This window comes from Acomys russatus, chromosome 9 (assembly GCF_903995435.1).
Source record: "Acomys russatus chromosome 9, mAcoRus1.1, whole genome shotgun sequence".
NCBI classification, from domain to species: Eukaryota; Metazoa; Chordata; class Mammalia; order Rodentia; family Muridae; genus Acomys; species Acomys russatus.
In genome coordinates, this window is record NC_067145.1 from 25,714,105 (window position 1) to 25,735,105 (window position 21,001).

The 21,001-nt window shown below is 46.0% G+C and overlaps 1 protein-coding gene across 1 annotated transcript; it reads left to right on the top strand.

The window, feature by feature from the left end:
* Positions 1-2,871: 2,871 nt before the first annotated feature.
* Positions 2,872-20,602, top strand: Cmbl (carboxymethylenebutenolidase homolog). Its single transcript, XM_051151029.1, has 6 exons — positions 2,872-3,013; positions 12,696-12,928; positions 14,259-14,366; positions 15,611-15,753; positions 18,638-18,729; positions 20,067-20,602. Exons 2-6 carry the CDS (start codon positions 12,714-12,716, stop codon positions 20,244-20,246), a joined length of 738 nt encoding a protein of 245 aa, XP_051006986.1. The 5' UTR covers positions 2,872-3,013; positions 12,696-12,713; the 3' UTR covers positions 20,247-20,602.
* Positions 20,603-21,001: the final 399 nt, after the last annotated feature.

The window sequence follows — 21,001 nt, forward strand, 5'->3', positions numbered from 1 at the left end:
AATGACGGTGTGTGGTGTGTGCATATGCTCATCTGGACCGCCTGGATGAGAAGCTCTGTAGTCAGGGCTCGAGGTTTAGCCAGCCTCCCCTGGGAAGTGTGTGAAGGCCAAATCTGGTGTAATCCCCTCACTGGTTACCCAGAGTGGGAGCATGCAAACCCTCAGTGGTGACTCATGTGGAGAACAGACTTTTCCTCAAGCAGAAGATGGTCCAGAGGCCCAGTTACAGGAGATGGCTTCTCTCTAATGCCACTCTGCTCAGCCCCTCAAGCTGCGTGTGGCAAGGCAGAGCCCCGCCAATCTAAAATCCCATCTATTAATAACATTGTTATGAAATCAGAGACTAGAACTGATGCTTAAGGAGCTAAATTTATCAAATAGAGAAAAACGATATGTAATTAGTCACATCTATTATTTCCTTGCCTGTTTCAGAGATGTTGAACAATGTTTCAAAAAAAAGTTTTAGTTTGTTGTTAACATGGCAGTGTCTATTGTAGCCCAGGCTGGCTTCAAAGGTGACATGTAGCCATGGGAAGCTTTGAACTTGTTCCTGGCCTCCATCCCCAGAGCACTGGATCAATGGAATATACCAGCATCACTGATTTCATTGTCAGGCAAGCACTCTACCAACTGAGCTACAGTTCCAGTCCTTGAAAACACAGCTTTTGACTGCATTTGTTCCCTGGTTACTAGACCACTCTCATCCTTGGGAATGCTTTTCTCTTATTTTTATTTTTTATTTTTGGTTTTTCGAGATAGGGTTTCTCTGTGTAGCTTTGGCTGTCCTGGACTCGCTTTGTAGACCAGGCTGGCCTCGAACTCACAGCGATCCTCCTGCCTCTGCCTCCCAAGTGCTGAGATTAAAGGCATGCGCCACCACCACCTGGTTTCCTTTTATTTTTAAATTGTATGTATGTATGTATGTATGTATGTATGTATGTATGTATGTATGTGTAAGCAGGGTCACATAATGTAGTTTTTGCTATCCTAGCACTTACTATGTAAACTAGGCTGGCCTCAAATTTGCAGAGGTCTGCCTCCTAAGTGCTGGGATTAAAGATTTGAGCCACCATGCCTAGCCTGCTTTCCTCTTCTTAATATACACATACATACATACATACATACATACATACATACATACATACATGTGTCAGGTCTCAAAGAAACTGGCTAACTATGGTGCCTATTAGCATACCAAAGCATACACAGGCCTCTCAGCTCTTCTTACCTGCCCCCCTACTCTAGCTAAACCTCTCCAGCCCAGGGCCTTCATTTCCCTTGCCTACCCCCCTAAACCCACAAGCTTCTTTCTCCTATATAATCCTGCCATTCCAGCTATGAGCTCTCTTAGTTCCCTTGGCTCCTTCCTCTCTTGGCCCCCTTTCCTTTGCTCCCTCTCTTCTCTTTTTTTCCCTCTTGCTCTCCTGTCCTCTCTCCTCTCATGGCCAGGTCTATTCTGTTGGCCATGTTCAGTCTGGACTCTTTCAGATACCTGCAGCTGTACTCTTCCTCATATCTACAATAAAAACCTTCTCCTCAACCTTTCCTTGGAGTGGGCATGTCCTCATTTCATTCAACATGCACATAAACACACAGACACCCACACACAGACAGGCAGACACACACACACACACACACACACACACACACACACACACACACTTTTAAAAAGAAAAGAAAATCATATAGTTTGGGTAGTGTCACACACACCATGGCCCAGTGACATGGGAGGCAGAGACAGGCACACCAACAGTTCAAGGCTACAGAACAAATTCAAGGCCAGCCTGGATTACTCATGGAGACTGTCTCAAAAACAAACAGGGGCTGGAAAGATGGCTCAGCAGTTAAGATCACTTCCAGATGGCACATGCTTGGTTCAGAGCACTCACACAGGGGCTGACAGCTCTTTATACCTCCAGTCCCACGGGTCTGCTGCCCTCTTCTGGTCTCTAGGGGCACGGGGCTTGCAGACATACATGTAGGCAAAAATATCATACACATAAAATAAAGTTTAAAAATCAAAAAATAAGAGAAAACAAACAAAAATCCCAACTAAACTCTCTTCAAATACACAAAAACAAAAGATATACACAGCAGGGATACACACACACACACACACACACACATATATACATACACATATATGTATATAATATGATATATATATCCATCCCTCAATCTTAGGGAAAACAATTTGCTTTTGTGGAAAACTGACTAAGGGTACCCTCCCACTCGGTTGTGCATGCGTCTCTTGACAGTTTTACAACAGAGCAGAGCAATCCTGTTCCACCAGAGATGCTTAAAGGAGCTTGTGGACTTGGGATCTCATTCATCTTAGCAGACACACCCCTGCCCCAGGGTGGTCTTTTTGTACTATTGTCTTGCCCTGAGGACAAGCACTGCCGGGAGCAAAGCCTTGAGCCTGCTCCCTTATTTTCGTGATAGCTGTAGATTGCCTGGGGTGTTGGGGGAAGGTTGAAGAAATAGGAAGCCGCTGCCCCATCCATCTTTTTTTCCTCAAGGCTTTTTCGTTTATTACTTTTCTTCCTCTGCAGACAACGGCTTTGTAGTCACATGAAGGGATCTTGGAAGTGCAGGCTAAGTACACAAATGTAGTGGCTTATACCTTGAAATAGCCTGATTGTACAGGTCCCAGGAGACAGGCTCCCGCCCTGCCTCCTCAGGCCTCTGTTTCCCTCCTCTCGTCTATCTTCCCACCCTGCATTCTTGTTTCCAACCCGGAGGAGTGGAGGAGCGGAGGAGCGAAGGAGCGAGCCCATTCGGGGCCCCGCAGAACTTTCAACACCAACCGCCCCCGATTTTAGGGCTTCTCTTTTTTCTCCTTCCCTGCTCCGGTGGTTCCGGCTTTTTCCAAGAATGCGGGTCACCCGGCTACCGTCACAGCGTCCACTTCCCGTGCAGACCGAGGCTCCTCCCTCCTTCGCGTTCCTCCCAACCCGGTCAACTTGAGGGCGTCTGCCTCCTGCTGTCTCTCTCTTCACCACCAGACAAGGTAGGCTGTCTCGCTCTTCACCACTAGACAAGGTAGGTGCAGGTCGCTGGGGACAGACGAATCTGCGGGACCTTGCACGTGGGTTTGCATGAAAGCAAAGGACATTTTGCTCGTGTAGATGTCAGGCACTTCCAAGTCCATTTTCCAAAATGAACTTTAATGACCGTATATTATCGTCCTGGTAAAAAGGCAAGGACCACAACCCGAGCCAGTCCTAGGTAGCCACCCTTTACCTCTGAGTATATTTTTCTGCAGGTGTTCAGATGTTGGCTTTTAAAACAGCTGAGAGCTTGTAGACAAACCCAAGTTCCCAAGAACAACCCTTCTTCCCTCCCCTTAAATACTATTTTTAGGCTGGGCATTTTGATTGTATCGTGTGTGTGTGTGTGTGTGTGTGTGTGTGTGTGTGTGTGTAACCATGAACAAGCTGAGTATATTTGCATAAGAGTCAGTACCCACGTCTGGCAGCAGTCCTGGGTGCATGTCATTTAAGAGTACGACATCCTAGATGGTAGGTCAGTCCTGCCAAGACAGACAGTGCGGGTTTCACACTCCATGGCCACTGGGTCTGGCCCATGATGCAGTTTATATCCACTTGCTGACAGAGAGGCCACCTGTTGTTTTCAGAGCCCGTTTAAAACAAGGTAGTCAGAAAGAAGCCCTAGGCACACAACAGGGACTGCCTGCTGGGCCTGCAGCAGAGAGAACGGGCCAGAGGCAGGGCTGTGATTGACACGTTTAAAGAGGCCACTGTGTGCTTCCTTGGCTTCGGTTTCTAGCTAATGCTATCCAAACCATGGACCTTATGCAAACTGCACACGTGTTAAGGAAAACTCAGTACTTGGACAGCAGAGTCACCCAAGGCTAGGCCTCAGCTCTGCCTTCCCCAGGGCAGGACTCAAAGTCCAGGCCAGTGAAGTTTCTGCAACCTTTACCGTGGCCAACTGCCAGCTCCTCCCTGTTACACACCGACTTTGTACCAGGCCCAACATGCCCTTGCACCCTGAACCCCATCTATGATTCCTATTTGTAGGTACTTCCTGCTACAGTCATTTGTGCCTGGAGCTCGTTGAGCTTTTTGCTCCGTTCCTTTTAGACAGCTTCACTGTGTGATCTGGCGTCTGAGCTACACAGATCCTTATTTGCAGCATGAAATCAAGAAGCCCACACTCCGACACACCGCATTACCGTGTCTGACTTCCGGGGGCTGGGGGGCAGGGAGAGTCGGGGAGTGATATTGAATTCTGCTACTAAAAGACTGTTTTCCACAAACGGTGGACGTTTCTCTGGGTGTAAACACAGCAGAGGTTTGGTGTTAGGCATGACAGAGGTCGAGAAAGAAGTCAGAAAGTATAAGCTTATATCCAGTAAAGGAAGGCCTGTGAGAGAGGAGACACAGGAAAGCCTTGTAGGGGGTTAGGGAGCCCTTGTAGAGGGTGAGGGAGCCCTTCAAGGGCAGGAAAGAAACCTTGAAATTTGCACATCAAACCTACAATAGGATTCTTCTTCTCATCCTCCTCCTCTTCTTCTTCTGTTTTTCAAGACAGAGCTTCTCTGTGTAGCCTTGGCTGTCCTGAACTCCCTTTGTAGACCAGATTGGCGTCAAACTCACATCTATCCGCCTGCCTTTGCCTCCTGAGCGCTGGAATTAAAGGTGTGCACCACCATCGCCCAGCACTAATAGGAATCTTCTTGGAGTTTTGTTTTTATTTTTAAAGAAAGGGTCAGCACATGTGGTGTGCTGGGGCCTGTGTTGGCTCTACCCGACTCTGTGCGAGAAAAAACTTGGCTCTCCTGGGTCTACAAATTCCTTTTGTAATTGGAGCTCAAGTCAGAAGAGCCTGTTGCCAGCGGCTTGGGAGAGACTAGACTCCCTTGGGTCCTCAAGCTCCCAATGAAGCCAAGGATAACCCTGAATGTCTCACTGTCTATCTCCTTAGTGCTCTGACTATGGGTTTGTGCCACCATGCTGTATTTGGGGGCTCTGGTGATTGAACCCAGGGCTTCATGCTTGCCAGACAAGCACTGCACCAGCTGAGGGATAGCACCAACCCACCCTGCCCTTTGCCTTGTATTTACAGAGGGATTTGCCTGTGGGAGGCAGTTCTATAGAGGCGACAAATGTCCTGCTACAGGAGAAAGCCTGTGGTTTATACATTCGCAGTGTCTCCCATGAATGTTTATGAGGAAGCCAGCCCTTTCTGCTGGTAGCCATTGGAGCCCTGGGAGGCACTATCATCAGGATGTCCTCCATAGGGGGACAGACGTGTGTTCCCTGGCTTCTGGAGGGGACCAAAACCCGCTCTAAGGGTGTAGCCTAAAAGACACAGCTAGTGAGCCTGCCCCGATACAGGAGGACCAGAGCCCTGCCACTCCTGTGACGGACCCAGTAATGCGCAGAGGAAACCACTCTTCTGCCAGAGCGCCCTTCCTCCGTACCTCACTTCTAGACTGGATCTTGGAGTCCAGCCCTATTCCATGTATCTGAGTCATTTTGCAATTCTTTGTAGGTCATGGGTCACTGGTAGGCTGACAGATTTCCAGACGATGCCCTGCCTGTTACCACTAATCTTCCTTCTTCCATGGAGAAGAAAGTTTGTATCTGCGTGAACTCCATATCTCACCTTCTTGAGGGTGTGCACTCCAGCCAGTTAGGGCATCTCTCCCTTTCTCTCCTATCACCCCAGGTGTGAACTTACTGTGAACTGTGGAGATGGCAGGCAGAGGGCAGAGTGTTCTCACAAGGTGGCCTTCTAGAAAGGATTGCATAAACTAACACAAGTGAATGCATCCGAAAACAAGGACATAAAAGAAATGCCCTGGTGTGTCTACATTAGCTTTGTGGGAAAGGCAAAAGCCTGGGAGAAATATCCTTAGCTCTTTTCACATGGCAGAAGAGAACCGAATGTAACACGAGGGGCGTTTTCTCACTCTACTGTATCTGCTTAACCTAATTGCAAGCATCACCGTGTGTTTGATTGCGTTAGTAACACTGAGAAGTGCTTTGTTCTACCCTGGAGCTCAGAAGCTGGAGTGTCACAGTTTGTCCCCACCGAGATCATTTGATCCTTGAGACTTAGCCATTGGGGCCGGCTGATCATTTTTACATCTGCGTGGGAGTGAGGCCTTTGCTTTACCCTGAAACTTGTCTTTTAAAAAATGAGTTATGAGGAAAAGCAAAAATCCTGAAGGCAGACCCAGAAAACAGGGGCTGCCAAGGGTCAAGCATGTGCTCCCGGTTCTTAGCCTGGACCCCCACGGGCTAGTCCATGGGTAGAAGCTCCCTGTCCTGTCCAGGGTATACTTGGCCCCTGCTTTATAGGCTGGCCTCAGCAGTTGAGACTGTGTGAAAAGAGCTGGGCAGGACTCCAGTCTTTCACATGTGGTGTGCTGGGGCCTGTGTTGGCTCTACCCCACTCTGTGGGAGAAAAAACTTGGCTCTCCTGGGTCTACAAATTCCTTTTGTAATTGGAGCTCAAGTCAGAAGAGCCTGTTGCCAGCGGCTTGGGAGAGACTAGACTCCCTTGGGTCCTCACAGCAGAGTGCAGGTAAGAGAGAAGTTTCTGGGATCAGTTCTGTTTCTTCTTTTGTTTTGAGTTAGGTAGGTCTCTCTCTCTCACTGTCTCTCACCCAGGCTGGCTTCCAAGCCAACATGTAATCCTTGTCTTAGTTGCTGAGGTAGAACACCATGAACAAAAGCTAGATGAAGAACAAAGGGTTTATTTGGCTTATCCGTCCACATCACAGCCCGTTGCTGATGGGCGTCAAAGCAGGAACTCATGCTAGGAACCTGGAAGCAGGAACTGGAGCAGAAGCCATGGAGGAATGCTGTTTGGCTTGCTCCCCTGGCCTTGCTCAGCCTGCTGGCTTGCTTCCTTTTTTTCTTTTTTGGAAGATTCACTTACCTTCTGTGCCCAGAGCAGGGTACAAGGACTTTGCCTGACCCTAGTTCTTGCAGAGGCCATCTCAAATCTGCTCACTTCAGCCAATACATGGGGCAAAGCAGGCTGGTCAGGTTTTTCTAAGACATTTTCATAGGGATGTGGGGTCAAGGGGAAACATTAGACCTAAGAATGGGAACTCAAGACTTAAAGGAAAGGCAGCACACACTGGACATCTGGGAGGGCCTAAGCTCAGCCCCCTGCTTCCGTGGAAGGCGGAAGCAGAGGAGAGCTCAGAAGCAGCCTGCAGACCCACAACAGAAGCATATGAGTGGAAGATCAGCTTTCTCTTACAGCCCAGGATTCCTGTTGTCTTGGGGTTTCTCATGCCAACAAAACACCGCGACCAAAACTCAGGGTAGGATCCTGGAGGCAGGAGCTGATGTAGAGACGATGGAAGAGTGCTGCCTATTGGTCTCCTTTCCTATAGAACCCAGGGCCATCAGCCCAGGGATAGCACCATCCACAGTAGGCTGGGCCCTCCTACAGTGATTGAGAAAATGGAGGCATTTTCTCAACTGAGGCTCTTACCTCTCTGATGACTCTAGCTTGTGTTGTTGACACAAAACCAGCCAGTACACCTGCCCAGAGATAGCCCTACAGACTTGCCTACAAGCCAATCTGATGGAGGCCTTTTCTCAGCTGAGGTTTCCTCCTCCCAGATAACTTGGGCTTGTGTCAAGTTGACGGAAAACTAGCCAACACATCCTGCATCGAGACTGCAGAATGCTGTTCTAACAGGTGTGCAGCCCATGTCTGGCCTTGGAATCACTTCTCAGCACAGTGCACTGGGCATGGGTCTTGATGCTGATCTCATAAAAACAAGCCAAGGAAATTACTCATCTTGCTCAACTGAATCACGTCTTAATTTTTTTCCTCCTAAAACTCTCACTTTTCCTCTGTGAATTGGAAACACTGAGAATATTCAGTAGAATGTAGTAAATTATGTAACATCTACTCACTTTATCAGCCCAACATATAGCCCAGAGGTTTCAACCTGTGGATCAAGACTCCTTTAAGATGGCATATCAGATACCTGCTTATCATATACTTACATTACAGTTCATAACAGTAGCAAAATTACAGTTATGAAGTAGCAACAAAATAATTTATATGGTTGGAGGTTTACAACATGAAGAACTGTATTAAAGGGTCGCAGCATTTCGAAGGTTGGGAACCACTGATACATAGCCCAATATTGATACATATTACCTTCCCTCCCTCTCCCTCTTCTGAGACAGGATCTCATTATGTAGCTCACAAACAAACAAACAACCTTTTCTTTTTGGTATGTAGTAACATTGTGTCAAATTGTTGTTACCATAGTGCCATCAAGAATGCTGTTTCTTCACTAATGTGTGGTAGTGTGCACTCATCCCTGTGACTTTTTCCAGGACATACACAGGGTTTCTCTGTGTAGCCTTGGCTGTCCTGGACTTGATTTGTAGACCAGGCTGGCCTCCAACTCACAGCGATCCACCAGCCTCTGCTTCCCAAGTGCTGGGATTAAAGGCATACGCCACCACGCCTGGCTCTTCTTCCTTTTTTTAAAGACAACATCTTACTATATAGCTCAGGATGGCCTGGGACTTGCTATGTCCTTAAACTCAAGAGATCTGCTGGTTTGTGCCACCTGAGTGCTGGAATTAAATGTGTGTGCTTACCATACCCTTTGCCTTTTAATCTTATTATTCATTGTAATTATTACTTGGTAACTTTAGTGTCTTCTTTATACTGAATGTTTAAAAACTAGTGAACAAACTCCAGCTATCTAAGTAGAAAGACTAGGCCATCCTTGAACTCACTGAAGCCTCACCCCACTACACTGGGTAACAAGTCCCAAATGTCATTTGTCTATGAAAGAGAGGACTCTGCAACATAGCCACTCTCGCTCACCCATTATAATAACAGATCTCTACATCTCCCTCTTCCCCTCTCCCTCTCTCCCCCTCCCCCCCTTTTTTTTTCTGTGCAGCCCTGGCTGTCCTGGACTCACTGTGTAGACCAGGCTGCCCTCAAATTCAGAGACCCTCCTGCCTCCTGAGTGCTGGGATAAAAGGTGTGTACCACCACCCCTGGCTTTTATTCTTTAAAAAATTATTCATTATATTTGTGTGTGTACCTGTGTAAGTTCATGTGCACTGTATGCATGTTGGTGTCCCAAAGGTCAGAGGGCTTCAGATTCCCTGGAACTGGAGTTGGAGGCTACCTAATGTGAGTTCTGGGGACTGAACCCAGGTCCTCTGCAAGAACAGTAAGTGCTTTTAGCTGCAGAGTGGAGCCATCTCTCCAGTCTTGACTTTGTTTTCTTTCCTTAACAGTTGGTTAAAGTTTGGGAGGCAGAGGCAGGCATATTACTGTGAATTTGAGGCCAGCCTGGTCTACATAATGAGTCTAGGACAGCCAAGGATACACAGAGAAACTGTGTCTTGAAAAACCAAAACCAAACCAAACCAAACCAAACCAAACCAAACCAAAGCAGTTGGTTAAAGTAAAATGGAATTTACTAATCTTTCCCTTGATGTTATGATTTGAGTCTCATTTAAGAAATCTCATTATGGTCCAGAAGGTTAAAGGCATGTGTATGGAACAGACTAATTCTGCACTCTCCACTTGGACTCAAAAGTCTTGGAGTATTGTCTTTGCTGTGCTGAGGGGGCTCTGTGTGACTTGTTTTCTCAGCTGGGCCACTCTGTGTGGCTTCTCTTGTTCCTTCCTTGGCCAGCATGTCCTTCCCACGTGGATCAACCATGTCTTGGGATGACCTAACAGAACCCTGCTGTGCCTTTCTGCCCACCTGACACCTGCACCCAACTCCAGGACCCTGCTAGAAAAACAAGGCCTGGGGTGTGAGGATAGCTCCCTCCTGGTTTAAGTTCACCCCCATCTGATCTTAGTCCTTAGTTCTATGAATGAATGAAGCACAGCCAATCTTGTGATATAGTCCCCACCCCCTGTGTGTTTTGTTTGTTTGTTTATTTGCTTGTTTGCTTTCTGAGACAGGGTTCCTCTGTGTAAGAGCCCTAGCTGTCTCCTGGAACTCACTGTGTAGATCAGGCTGGCCTCAAACTCACAGAGATCTACTTGCCGTTGCCTCCTGAGTGCTGGGATTAAAGGCTGGGCTGTCACCCTCATCTCTCTCCTGTTTTTTCCCCCTCCTTGGTTCCATGGAATTTCACCACTATTTTCAGATGCCTTATGTTACTAATTTTAGATGTTTTATGTTTTACTTTATTTCTTTGTGCATGTGTGTGGAGCACATGTGCACATGTGTATGCATACATGGAGGGCAGAAGACACCTGTGGGTAACATTTTTCATGTGCTGGACAGCTTTTAAAGATTTTTAAAATGTTAATTTTGTTTTCCTCACCCCCTGCTCCCCTCTGTGCCCCATGCTTTCCTACTGTGCTTATTGATCTGTCTGTCTGTGTCCCATCTTGGCTGTATATTAGCCTGGTTTAGAACTCTTCAGAGTCAGAATTTAGTGTCTTTGGTTTCTTCTATTGTTCATCTCTTTGAAGGATTTGTCAGATCTGAATGTACATGTGCTTCCAGAACAATTACAGAGAAACGTAATCCCGAAGACAGTACTATCAGGAGGTGGGGCCTGTGGGAGGGGAAAAGGTCACAAGGGTCCAGCTCCTCTTAGGATGGCAGAGAACTGTCTGTCCGACTACCATATGAGGACACAGGGAGGAGGTGACATCTGTGGGTCAGAGAGAGTGCCTGCTGCAGAAGGCACAGCCGTTGTCACTTTGACTGTGGGCTTCTCCATCCTGGATTCTGCAGGAGCATGCAGTTACTTTTGAGCTGTTGTATTTTGCTGCTGCAGCTTTGGAGGATGGACAGGAGGTCTGTTCTGTTCTTCCTGGATTCCTGAGGCTGCACTCATTTCACTTTGCACTCCTGGGTATGCGCAGTCAGTGCAGATTGAAGACCTTAAATGTACTCTTGCCATTGTCACTGACTCCAAACCTCTTGAGTTTTTCTTCTGATCCTCTCCTATTTAGTTTTGAGACAGGGTCTCTCTCATGTAGTCCAGGATGTCCTCAAATTTGCTATGTAGCTGGGGATAACCTTAAACTTCTCATGCCTTGCCTCTATCATCTCCCAAATGACAGGTGAATTGCCAACCAGGGTAACTGGTCAAGCTCTGTTATTTTTCAGGCTGTCTCTTATTCAAGGAATTGAAATACAGGTTCACACAATTTCCGAGTATCAAGGGAATGTTATTTAAAACAAAGCAACAGAATGGGTCAGATTCACCATCAAGAGTGACAGCAGGTCATAGGGCTGAGAAAGGACCTAAGGGATCCCGATCATGCCCTCTTTTTGTGGAGTTTGGTTAATAGGGGGATGGTTTGGGTGGTTTTCCATCTTGTGTTTTGTATGTAGCCCTGGCTGTTCTGGAACTACATATACCAGGCTGGCCCTGAACTTTCAGAGGTCCTCCTGCATCTGCCTCCTAGGTGCTGGGATTAAAGGTCTGTGTAACTATCCCTAGCTTTTTTTTTTTTTTTAAAGTGGTTTTCTATTAAGTTATATAGTCTTTTCTTTATTATGCAAGTCCAGACCCATAGTACACCTGATTTTAATCACATGTATGTTCAATTGAGAATAGGCACAACATGACAATAGAGTATCTTTTCTAAAAGGTCACTTAGAGGATACATGTTGCTTTGCTGCAAATACCCCCAAATCCAGTTGAAACCAGATCATTCCCTCTTGTAATGCAACTGGGGCATGACTGAATAGAATCTAAGTTTGGTGATTTTTTTAAAAAAAATATAATTATTTTTATTGTATGTGCATTGATGTTTTGCATGCATGTATGTCTGTATGAGGGTGTCAGATCTTGGAGTTACAGACAATTGTGAGCTGCCACGTAGGTGCTGGGAATTGAACCCAGGTCCTTTGGAAGAGCAGTCTGTGCTCTTTACCTCTGAGCCATCTCTCCAGCCCCAAGTTTGGTGATTGTTAAGGACAGGAGAAACTTAATCTGTTATTCTGAGAGGTTGTGCATGGAGCTTGATGCCAGTGGAAATCCTAGGTGGTAATGGGTTGCATTGCTCTGAGAGGGTAAGGGTGCACAGTATGTGCAGGTCCCATTTCTAGGCTGCTAGCCTTGCTATTAGAAGTGCATAGCTCAATCTAAGTGGAGTCCTCAGCCCCTATGCTTGGCTGACTTCGTTGGTTTTACAGGTATGCACCACCACCCCTGGTTTATGAAGTGCTAGATCTAAGTCCAGGCTTCGGGCATACTAGATGAGTGTCACAGTAATTGGACTATGTTTCCAGTTTGACTTTTAAAATCACACTTACAACATTTACATAAAGCATTTGTTGATATTTACACCAAAGTTACTATATGGAAAGTTTGTTCACATCTTTTTGAAAAAACTGTCCTTGCCAGTGCTTCATGAAAGCGCTGCTTGTCTATCTCCTGATACAAAACTGTCAAGGGACTAATCCACTGAACAGCTCCTAAGTGTCTATCATCCATGATCTAATTGTCTCTGGAAACAACAGGTTCACTAAATCCCTAGGTGTCTCTTAGTCCAATCACAATCACAGTCATCAGCCACGACACCACTGTGCTATTACTTTAGAATAAATGTCATAGACAGATTTCTCCCAGTACTCTTGATAGTTTTGCCCCCCCCCTTTTTTTTTTAGTATAGATTATCTTTAGTAGATCTGTAGCATTCAGCATGTAATGAATATTTCATTCCCTCTGTAGCCTGACATCAAGATCCCAATGGCTAATGAAGCTAACCCTTGCCCATGTGACATTGGTCACAAGCTAGAGTATGGTGGCATGGGCCAGGAAGTTCAGGTTGAGCACATCAAAGCATATGTCACCCGGTCCCCTGTGGATGCTGGCAAAGCTGTGATTGTCGTTCAGGATATATTTGGCTGGCAGCTGCCAAACACCAGGTATATGGCTGACATGATTGCCGGAAATGGATACACGTACGTATGAAGTTCTGCTCTTAGCTTAAATTCATGTCAATCTCTGGTCCATTTTGTTCCCTTCAGAAAGACAACACCAAAAACCTAACACAGTCCGAGTTAATTCTCATTTACTTTAGCCATTTATCTCAGTGATCAGTGCTGGGAAGTGGGAACTGTTCTTTGAAATTTAACACCCAGCTTTTGGAGCCAACTCTTCCTAACAGAATCTGCCCCCTCTTCAGCTCCAGGCTACCTGACCCTACAGACATGCTGGACAGTGGGTCCTCTCCCCATGAAGGATCCCGTGCAGGGACTGGCCTAAAAATTAATACAGGCTTTTATATGCCTGCTTTAGCTCCCAAATCACAACACAGACTTTTCTAGTTATTATCAACAGCTTTAGGCACCATAGCTGGGCAGATTTCGTTAGCTCAATCTAAATTAAAACTGCTTCTGACACTGGCCTACTTCTCAGCCATGTGGCCTGTTATCTGCCATCTTAGCCTTACCCTAGCTGCTCCTGCTCCATCTGTCTTCATGGCGACTCCCTCATGACGACCCTCAGTTTGCTCCTGAGATCCTTACTCTGTGCATGCAAAGCCACCTTATTTCCTCCTGCCCCAACGTGCAACCAGACCTCTGTCCTCCCAAGCACTAGATTAGTAATAGCCACGATTTCCAACTGTGTGAGTTGCTTATGGCTGCTTAATCTACCATTTGATCCTTTATATGATGTGTGCGTGTACAGCTATATACATATATATGTATACACACACGTATGATTGAGGGTTCATGTTCACCATGGTAAGCATTTAGAGGTCAGAGGACAATCCTGGGTGCTAGTTTTCACTTTACCTTTCTGTGGCGTGTTCTAGAACCTGCTGTGGACCTTACTCTTGGGGCAGGAAGCTGTTTGGCAGCCTGTGTGGAGGCTAGGAAGCACTTCTTGATCCCAATGATTAGTGTGCCCTTAGATTCCTCAGGGATACCCTTCCACCAAAGCCAGTGCTCATGGCCAGGAAAGTCCTCGACTGGCTTCGAGGAACAGCTAACTCCTCAGAGGCAGGAAGGACCTTTGTGGGCTCACAGCCCTTGCCCACGGTCCAGGGTTCCCTTCTGCACTGGAATAACTCTTGAGACGTGTCCCTGATGACTGCCTTTTCACTTGCCAGAGCAGAATCTGAAGCAGTCTGTGCTCCAGATGACCTCTGCTGCAATTAAGGGTGGCCTTCATGGCCCAGGCTCTTCCCTCCCTCTGCCTAGAATTGGCAACCTACCAAGGCAGTTAATAAGCCTGGACATTGAGTCCAGGTGACTCAAAGGTTGATACAAGCTCATATTTTTACAGAACTATTGTCCCAGACTTCTTTGTGGGGCAAGAGCCATGGGACCCAGCTGGTGACTGGTCCACCTTTCCTGAGTGGTTGAAATCAAGAAATGCCAGAAAAGTCAATCGGTAAGTTATCAACAGGCTTAGTTTTGTATTTGATGTAGCCCAAGGAGGGGACAGAGGAGCTGAGCTTTACTACCTCCTTCCCTCCCTCCCTCCCCTTGGCCCTAGACAAAGTCCTTCCAACAGCAGGCTAGGAGAGTTTTGCCCCAGCACACTATGTGGGCTGAGGATGGAGGCTGACATGTACTCTTTGTCACACTGCCCTAGCAATCATAGCTCCTCACCTCCCAAAGCGATGAGTTCAAAGTCCTATGTCCACCTAGGTGCTTGTTTGCAAGTGACAGAACACCTATCCCAGTAGACCAGCAGTTAAAAGAGCTATTGGTTTGTAGAACCAAAGAAAGTCGTTGGGTATTCAAGTAGGAATTGGCCCATAGCACGAACATTATCAGTGCTCTCATTCATCCATCGCTGCTCAGCCTCACTTCCTGTGCTGGCTTCATCCTCAGGAAAGCTCTCCTCTCAGAGACAGCCCATTTCCAAAGCCCCTTGCCCAGCAACTTGGAGAGAGCATCACCCACCCCACCCTCACTGGCTCTGCAGTCCACCCTGAAAACCCTCTTTCTGACCAGGAGATTGCTCTTCTCTGATTGGCCAGGTATGAGCCAGAGCCTTAGTTTACCTCAAATTCCACATCACACCATGGAAGCAGTGCTGTGAAGTAACAGAATAAAGATTTTAAATCAAGACACTGGTGGAGACATTAAGTAGGCAATTATAGCATAGCTGAAAAGTCTCAGCTATAGGACCCAGATGCTATCTGATAACATCCTTTGATTGGTAGAGAATAGGGCCTTGTTGATACATTCCAATGGTTTTTAAAATCTGTTTATCAGGACATTAGGTTCAGGCTTACCTGCTAATTACAGGTGTTAGAGCCAACACAGGAGGGAAAGGTCAGCCTTGCAGTCAAGAGTCTTTCTAGGAATTCTGGTTCTCACCACTGATCAAAAACTTCAAGTAGGGGCTGGAGAGATGGCTCAGAGGTTAAGAGCACTGGCTGCTCTTCCAGAGGTCCTGAATTCAATTCCCAGCCACCACATGGTGGCTCCCTACCATCTATAATGTGATTTGATGCCCTCTTCTGGCCTGCAGGTGCACATGTAGGTAGAGCACTGTATACATAATATAGATAGATCTTAAAAACAAAAAACTTCAAGTACTATTCACTGAGACATTCTGGTTACCAGCAACCTTGAGGGTTCACAAAACAGCCCTGTTTCCAATGCCCTTTCTTTCTGTTCTAGGGAGGTCGATGCTGTCTTGAGGTACCTGAAACAACAGTGTCATGCCCAGAAGATTGGCATTGTAGGCTTCTGCTGGGGGGGTGGTGTTGTGCACCAAGTGATGATGACATACCCAGAAGTCAGTGCGGGGGTGTCTGTCTATGGTAAGTGCCCAGGGCATTTTACTCAGTTTAAGTAGGAGGATGGTTGAGTGACAGGCCTTTCCCACATGCTGCAATACAAAACCTGATGGCATGAGATAAACTAGCTTAGCATGGTTTTCAGAATCTGAAAATAGAGCTGGGGAGATGGCTCCATCAGTATAGTTCTTGTCTTGCAAGCATGAGATTCTGAATTTGGTCCCCAGAACCCATGTAGAGGGAGGTAGACAGGTGATATTTTTGGCTTACTAGGCCTTTGCCAAACCTACTTGTCTCAAAAATCTAGGTGGAAAGGCTCCCCAGGAACACATCCAAGGTTGTTTTCTGACCTGCACCTGTGCACGAGCAAATCCTACCCCCCCTCACACACACTCACACAAAAGCAAAGTAAACTTCAAAGCACAAACAGCAACTTTAGCTTTTTTATATTAGCAGATTAAAAAGTATATGGGTATGTTGTCTGCATGTGTATCTATGCACCAAGAGTGTGCCTGGTGTCTACAGAGGCCAGAAGAGGTTATCAGATTCCCTCTATAGTTATGTGAGCCACCATCTGAGTGCTTGGAACTAAATCTGGGTTCTTTGGATGCCCAATTCTTCAGCCTCAACGATTACATTTTAGCCCAAAACAAAACCAAAACAGGAAAAAGAAAAGAAAACAAAACAAAACCAAAACAACCCCCCCAAAACCAACCCCAAACAAACAAAAAACCCAACAGAAAAACATAACAAAAAATCCAAGTCATTTTAACCCTGAGAACAAACCCTTTATCTGGATGGGTGGCGGCAGCGCATGCCTTTAATCCCTGCACTTGGGAGGCTGTGAGTTCGAGGCTAGCCTGGTCTACAAAGTGAGTTCAGGACAGCCAAGACTACACAGAAAAACCCTGTCTCGAAAAATAAAAAGCCAAACCAAAACAAAACAAAAACCCAACCCAAAATCTGTTGATAGAAACAACACACTTGAACATATATAAAGCATCTAGACTAAAATACATCAAAAACAATTACAAGAAAGTTGAGTGCTATTTCAAAGTTAACCACGCACAGTTGTTCTTATCTGACAATTGAACTCTTTGATATAGCAGTTCATCTTCTATTAGAATGAAGAAAAAAATTGTATCTGTACACAAAAGGAAATAAAGCGAGGCATGGCACACACACTTGTAACCTCAGTGGTTAGGAGGCTGAAATTTTCTGGACCCACGAGCTACATGAGGGCTAGTCTCACACAACAAAACAAACACAATACATCATTAGTATGAGGGCAGCCAATTGTCAGGCCAAGGGTGTCCGTGAGTGACTTAAAAGGCACTCCTGGGTGCATGACTGTCTAGCACCACCTTCTGGCAGCATGTGAGTGGCTTTTCAACTGGGCAGGGAGCACTGCCACCCTCAATGCTGTGTGTTAATTAGCTTGGCTATCACACTGGCAGGAAGCAGGGAAAAAGTTGTTTTTCCTCTTGTCTTTTAAAATCATGATCACGTGTATGTGTGTTGGCCTGCACGCAACAATGCCTGTGTGGAAGCCAGAGGAAACTTTATGTGGGTTTTGGGATCAAACTCAGGTCCCTAGGCTTGTGTGGCAAGTGAACCATCTCACTAGCCCTTTCCTCCCCATTCTTTCAAAAGTACATAGATTTGCTTTTTCCCAAGCAAACACAGGACAACAGTGGGTTGTCTTGGGCCTGGCAGAGCAATACTGTGCACTAATTAACTTTTAGTTTAGTGTGCCGAGACAAGGATGAACACTGAATTTTACACAACCTGCAGAGCAAACACTGATCCTTGGGGTCTTGGGGTCCAATGGCTATTGTTGTAATGAATAAAACTGTTTAGTTCATTGAACATGTGGATCTGTGTAGAAACTTTTAGAGCAGTGGTTAAGAATTACGTATGAAGCCATCTCAAGAGGGCCCATCTCTTAGATTTCTGTCCTCACACATGGAGCAGCACATGGCATCATGTTTATTGGCCTGGTTCCTGCTGAACAAGGTGCAGAGTAGAAAGATCAGGCTTCCTAAGTTGCACGTCTACAGAATCTCATAGGCCAGGCTTCTATGGAATTGCTAAAAACGAAAATAAACTAAGGGCTGGGGAGATGGTTAAGGCAGTGAAGTGTTGGCTGCTTATCAAGGAAGATCTGAGTTCACATCCCTGGCATCTGTATAAAAGTCTGCTGAGGGCCTGGCAGTGGTGGTGCATGACTTTAATCTCAGCGCTTGGGAGACAGAGGCAGGTGGATCTCTGTGAGTTCGAGGCCAGCCTGGTCTATAAAGTTGAGTCCAGGACAGTCAAGGCTACACAGAGAAATCCTGTCTCAAAAAACAAAACAAGGGCTGGAGAGATGGCTCAGAGGTTAAGAGCACTGACTGCTCTTCCAGAGGTCCTGAGTTCAACTCCAAGCAACCACATGGTGGCTCCCAACCATCTATAATGTGATCGGATGCCCTCTTCTGGTGTGCAGGTGTACATGTACGTACAACACTATATAATAAACAAACAAACAAACAAACAAATCTTTAAATCAAAACAAAACAAAGACCAACAAAATCTGCTGAGGGAGGGTTGCTCACATCTGTCACCCCAGCACTGGGCAGGTGGAGACAGAAAGATTCCTCGGGCTCACTGGCCAGCTAGTCTAGAAAAATCTTTGAGCTCTAGGTTCCATGAGACCCTGTGGCAAAAAATAAGCTGAGGAGTTAAGACATCTGACATAGACATCTGGCCTCCATACATACAGATCCTATGTGGACATAGGATCACATGCATATGCCCCTTCCCCACACACATGAAAATAAAGTCTCTAACCAAACAGTTGATTGGTAAAATCACACCAAATCTAGGCAGCTTTCTGCAGAAGTCAATCTCTCTCCACTCTTTCCAGGCATTATCAGAGATGCTGAGGATGTTTATAATCTAAAGAACCCAACACTGTTCATTTTTGCAGAAAATGATGCCGTGATTCCACTTGAGCAGGTGAGTGAGCAGCCTTCCACTTACATTTTTGGAGAAAGCACCAAAGAACTAATTTATTACTTTTAACTGTTTTCCAACGATAAAATTTTACTAAGAAGGATGCTTTCCTGACACAGCCTGTTCACTGAGAAGGAATGTCACAGCAGTTACCACACTCAGGAAGGTGATTACAAAAGTCTAGTTATAAGTAGTCGTTTGTATTCACCGGGCATGGTGGTGCATGCCTGTGATCCCAGCACTTGGGAGGCAGAGGCAGGCGGACTGATGTGAGTTCAAGGTCTACAAAGCGAGTCCAGGATAGCCAAAGCTACACAGAGAAACTCTGCCTTGAAAAAAAAAGCAGTCGTTTGTAAGATAAATGATTTTCAGCAGGCAACTTAAGATCATTTGGTTATTTTAGCTTCATTATGTGCAGTAGTAACACACAGCAGACCAACTTTAAATTTGGATGTTTTCAGGCCTGGCCACCCATGTGTACAGTCTCATAATATTGATAGCTGGGGCAAAGTGCATTTCCCCATCAGCCTACAGTCATTAGGGAAACCAGCGATTGTCTCAATGTGCTTTGCTAAGCCAGGATGGTCAGTAGCAGCTATACTGAATGCTCACCCTGACCCATGCTGTTGGGGACTGAACCAGCAGGCTTCACACACGTCCCCCACCACTGAGGCTTTCTCTAAACAAGTCTCATTGTGCTGGCCCCAGACAGAGATCTGCCTGCCTGTCTCTTAATTGCTGGGGTTAAAAATGTGCACCACCATCCCTGTCCACTTTTGACTTACAGTATTTTGTTTTGAAATGGGGTTTCTCCATGTAGCCTTGGCAATCCTAGACTCACATTGTAGACAAGGCTGGCCTCAAACTCACAGTGATCCACCTTCCTTGGCCTCCATGTGCTGGGTAAAGGCATGTATCATCAGGGACTGCTCGACCTACAGTATTTTTAACTCACAGGAATTTGTTGGGTCTTAGCCCCAGTGTGAATGCAGGAGCTTCTATAACTTGTATGGCATCATCATGTGCTCTGCAACTTCTCACAGCAGCTGGGAACTGTCAAGTCAATTCAGTAGCTGTGGAGCCTGTTCTCTGTGCAAAGCATGATATTGGCTCCCGTGAACATGTACTGCAGTGAATAGAAGACTCTAGCTGGGTGTGGTAGTAGAAGACGCAATCCCAGCACTTAGGAGGCAGAGCTGGAAGCCAGCCTGGTCAACATATCAAGTTCAGGACAGCCAAGGCCATGTATCAACCCTATTTCAAAAACAAAAGGAATGGAAGATGCTACCAAAGGGTTAGAAGTCATGTCATCCTCACAATTTTATACTTTGTTGTACTAGGTTTCTGTGCTGACCCAGAAACTGAAAGAACACTGCATAGTCAACTACCAAGTTAAAACATTTTCTGGGCAAACTCATGGCTTTGTGCACCGGAAGCGAGAAGACTGCTCTCCTGCTGACAAGCCCTACATTGAGGAGGCTCGAAGGAATCTCATTGAGTGGCTGAACAAGTACATTTAGCAGCACTTAAGCACAAGACAGCTGTTACCCAAATTTGCCTGGAAATAATTAACCATGACTTCTTACTTTACATAAAATATAGGAATCCTAAAATTCCTCTGAAACATAGAAACTAAATAAGTGCTCAATACCTATAGAACACAAATGATAGCATAATTATTAGGGGAATCTGGGGCCATTGAGGGACCAGCTAGATTCTCAGATATGGCCTTATACTGGTAATTGAACATTTAAAGTAATATACAAAGCCAGGAAAATCACAAGTTGCCAACTAGGTAGATTAAACCTCCCAGATGTTTATGGGCTTTCCTGAAGCTCAATGCCATACGTATGCAGTGTGAACAGTGTTGAAATTCTGTTCCCATAGATTCTTGATTCGATCTAATAAACTGAAAATTTAAATTTATGAGTTTGTTGCTTTACTTTTAAATAAGCACTTTGTACCTGTATGTGCTACTCGTGGAGGTCAGAGTTGAATTTGTGGCAATGGCTTTACCTCCTGGGTCTGCGAACTTGGGTCACTGCACTTGGTGGTGACTTTCATCCTGAACCATCTTGCAGGCTTTTTTCTTGAACAGAAAATGGTAAGGTGGCCATCATCCTGCTGTGTCCTAGACTTTCCCTAAGCACTGGCATTTTGTTCCAGACTGAGCAGCAGGTGACCATCAAACTGGTGGAGGTGGAGGGCAGAGCCATGCATGGTCTGCACCTACAAGGCACGAGGCTCTAGATCTAACCAGCGGTGCTGTTTTTCA

What these genes read in the sequence shown, in the direction of transcription:
- Cmbl (XM_051151029.1), top strand. Translation starts at nt 12,714, where the DNA reads ATGGCTAATGAAGCTAACCCTTGCCCATGTGACATTGGTCACAAGCTA. An exon ending in AATGCCAGAAAAGTCAATCG is followed by an intron (nt 14,367 to 15,610) that starts GTAAGTTATCAA and finishes TTTCTGTTCTAG; the next exon opens with GGAGGTCGATGCTGTCTTGA. An exon ending in TGCGGGGGTGTCTGTCTATG is followed by an intron (nt 15,754 to 18,637) that starts GTAAGTGCCCAG and finishes CACTCTTTCCAG; the next exon opens with GCATTATCAGAGATGCTGAG.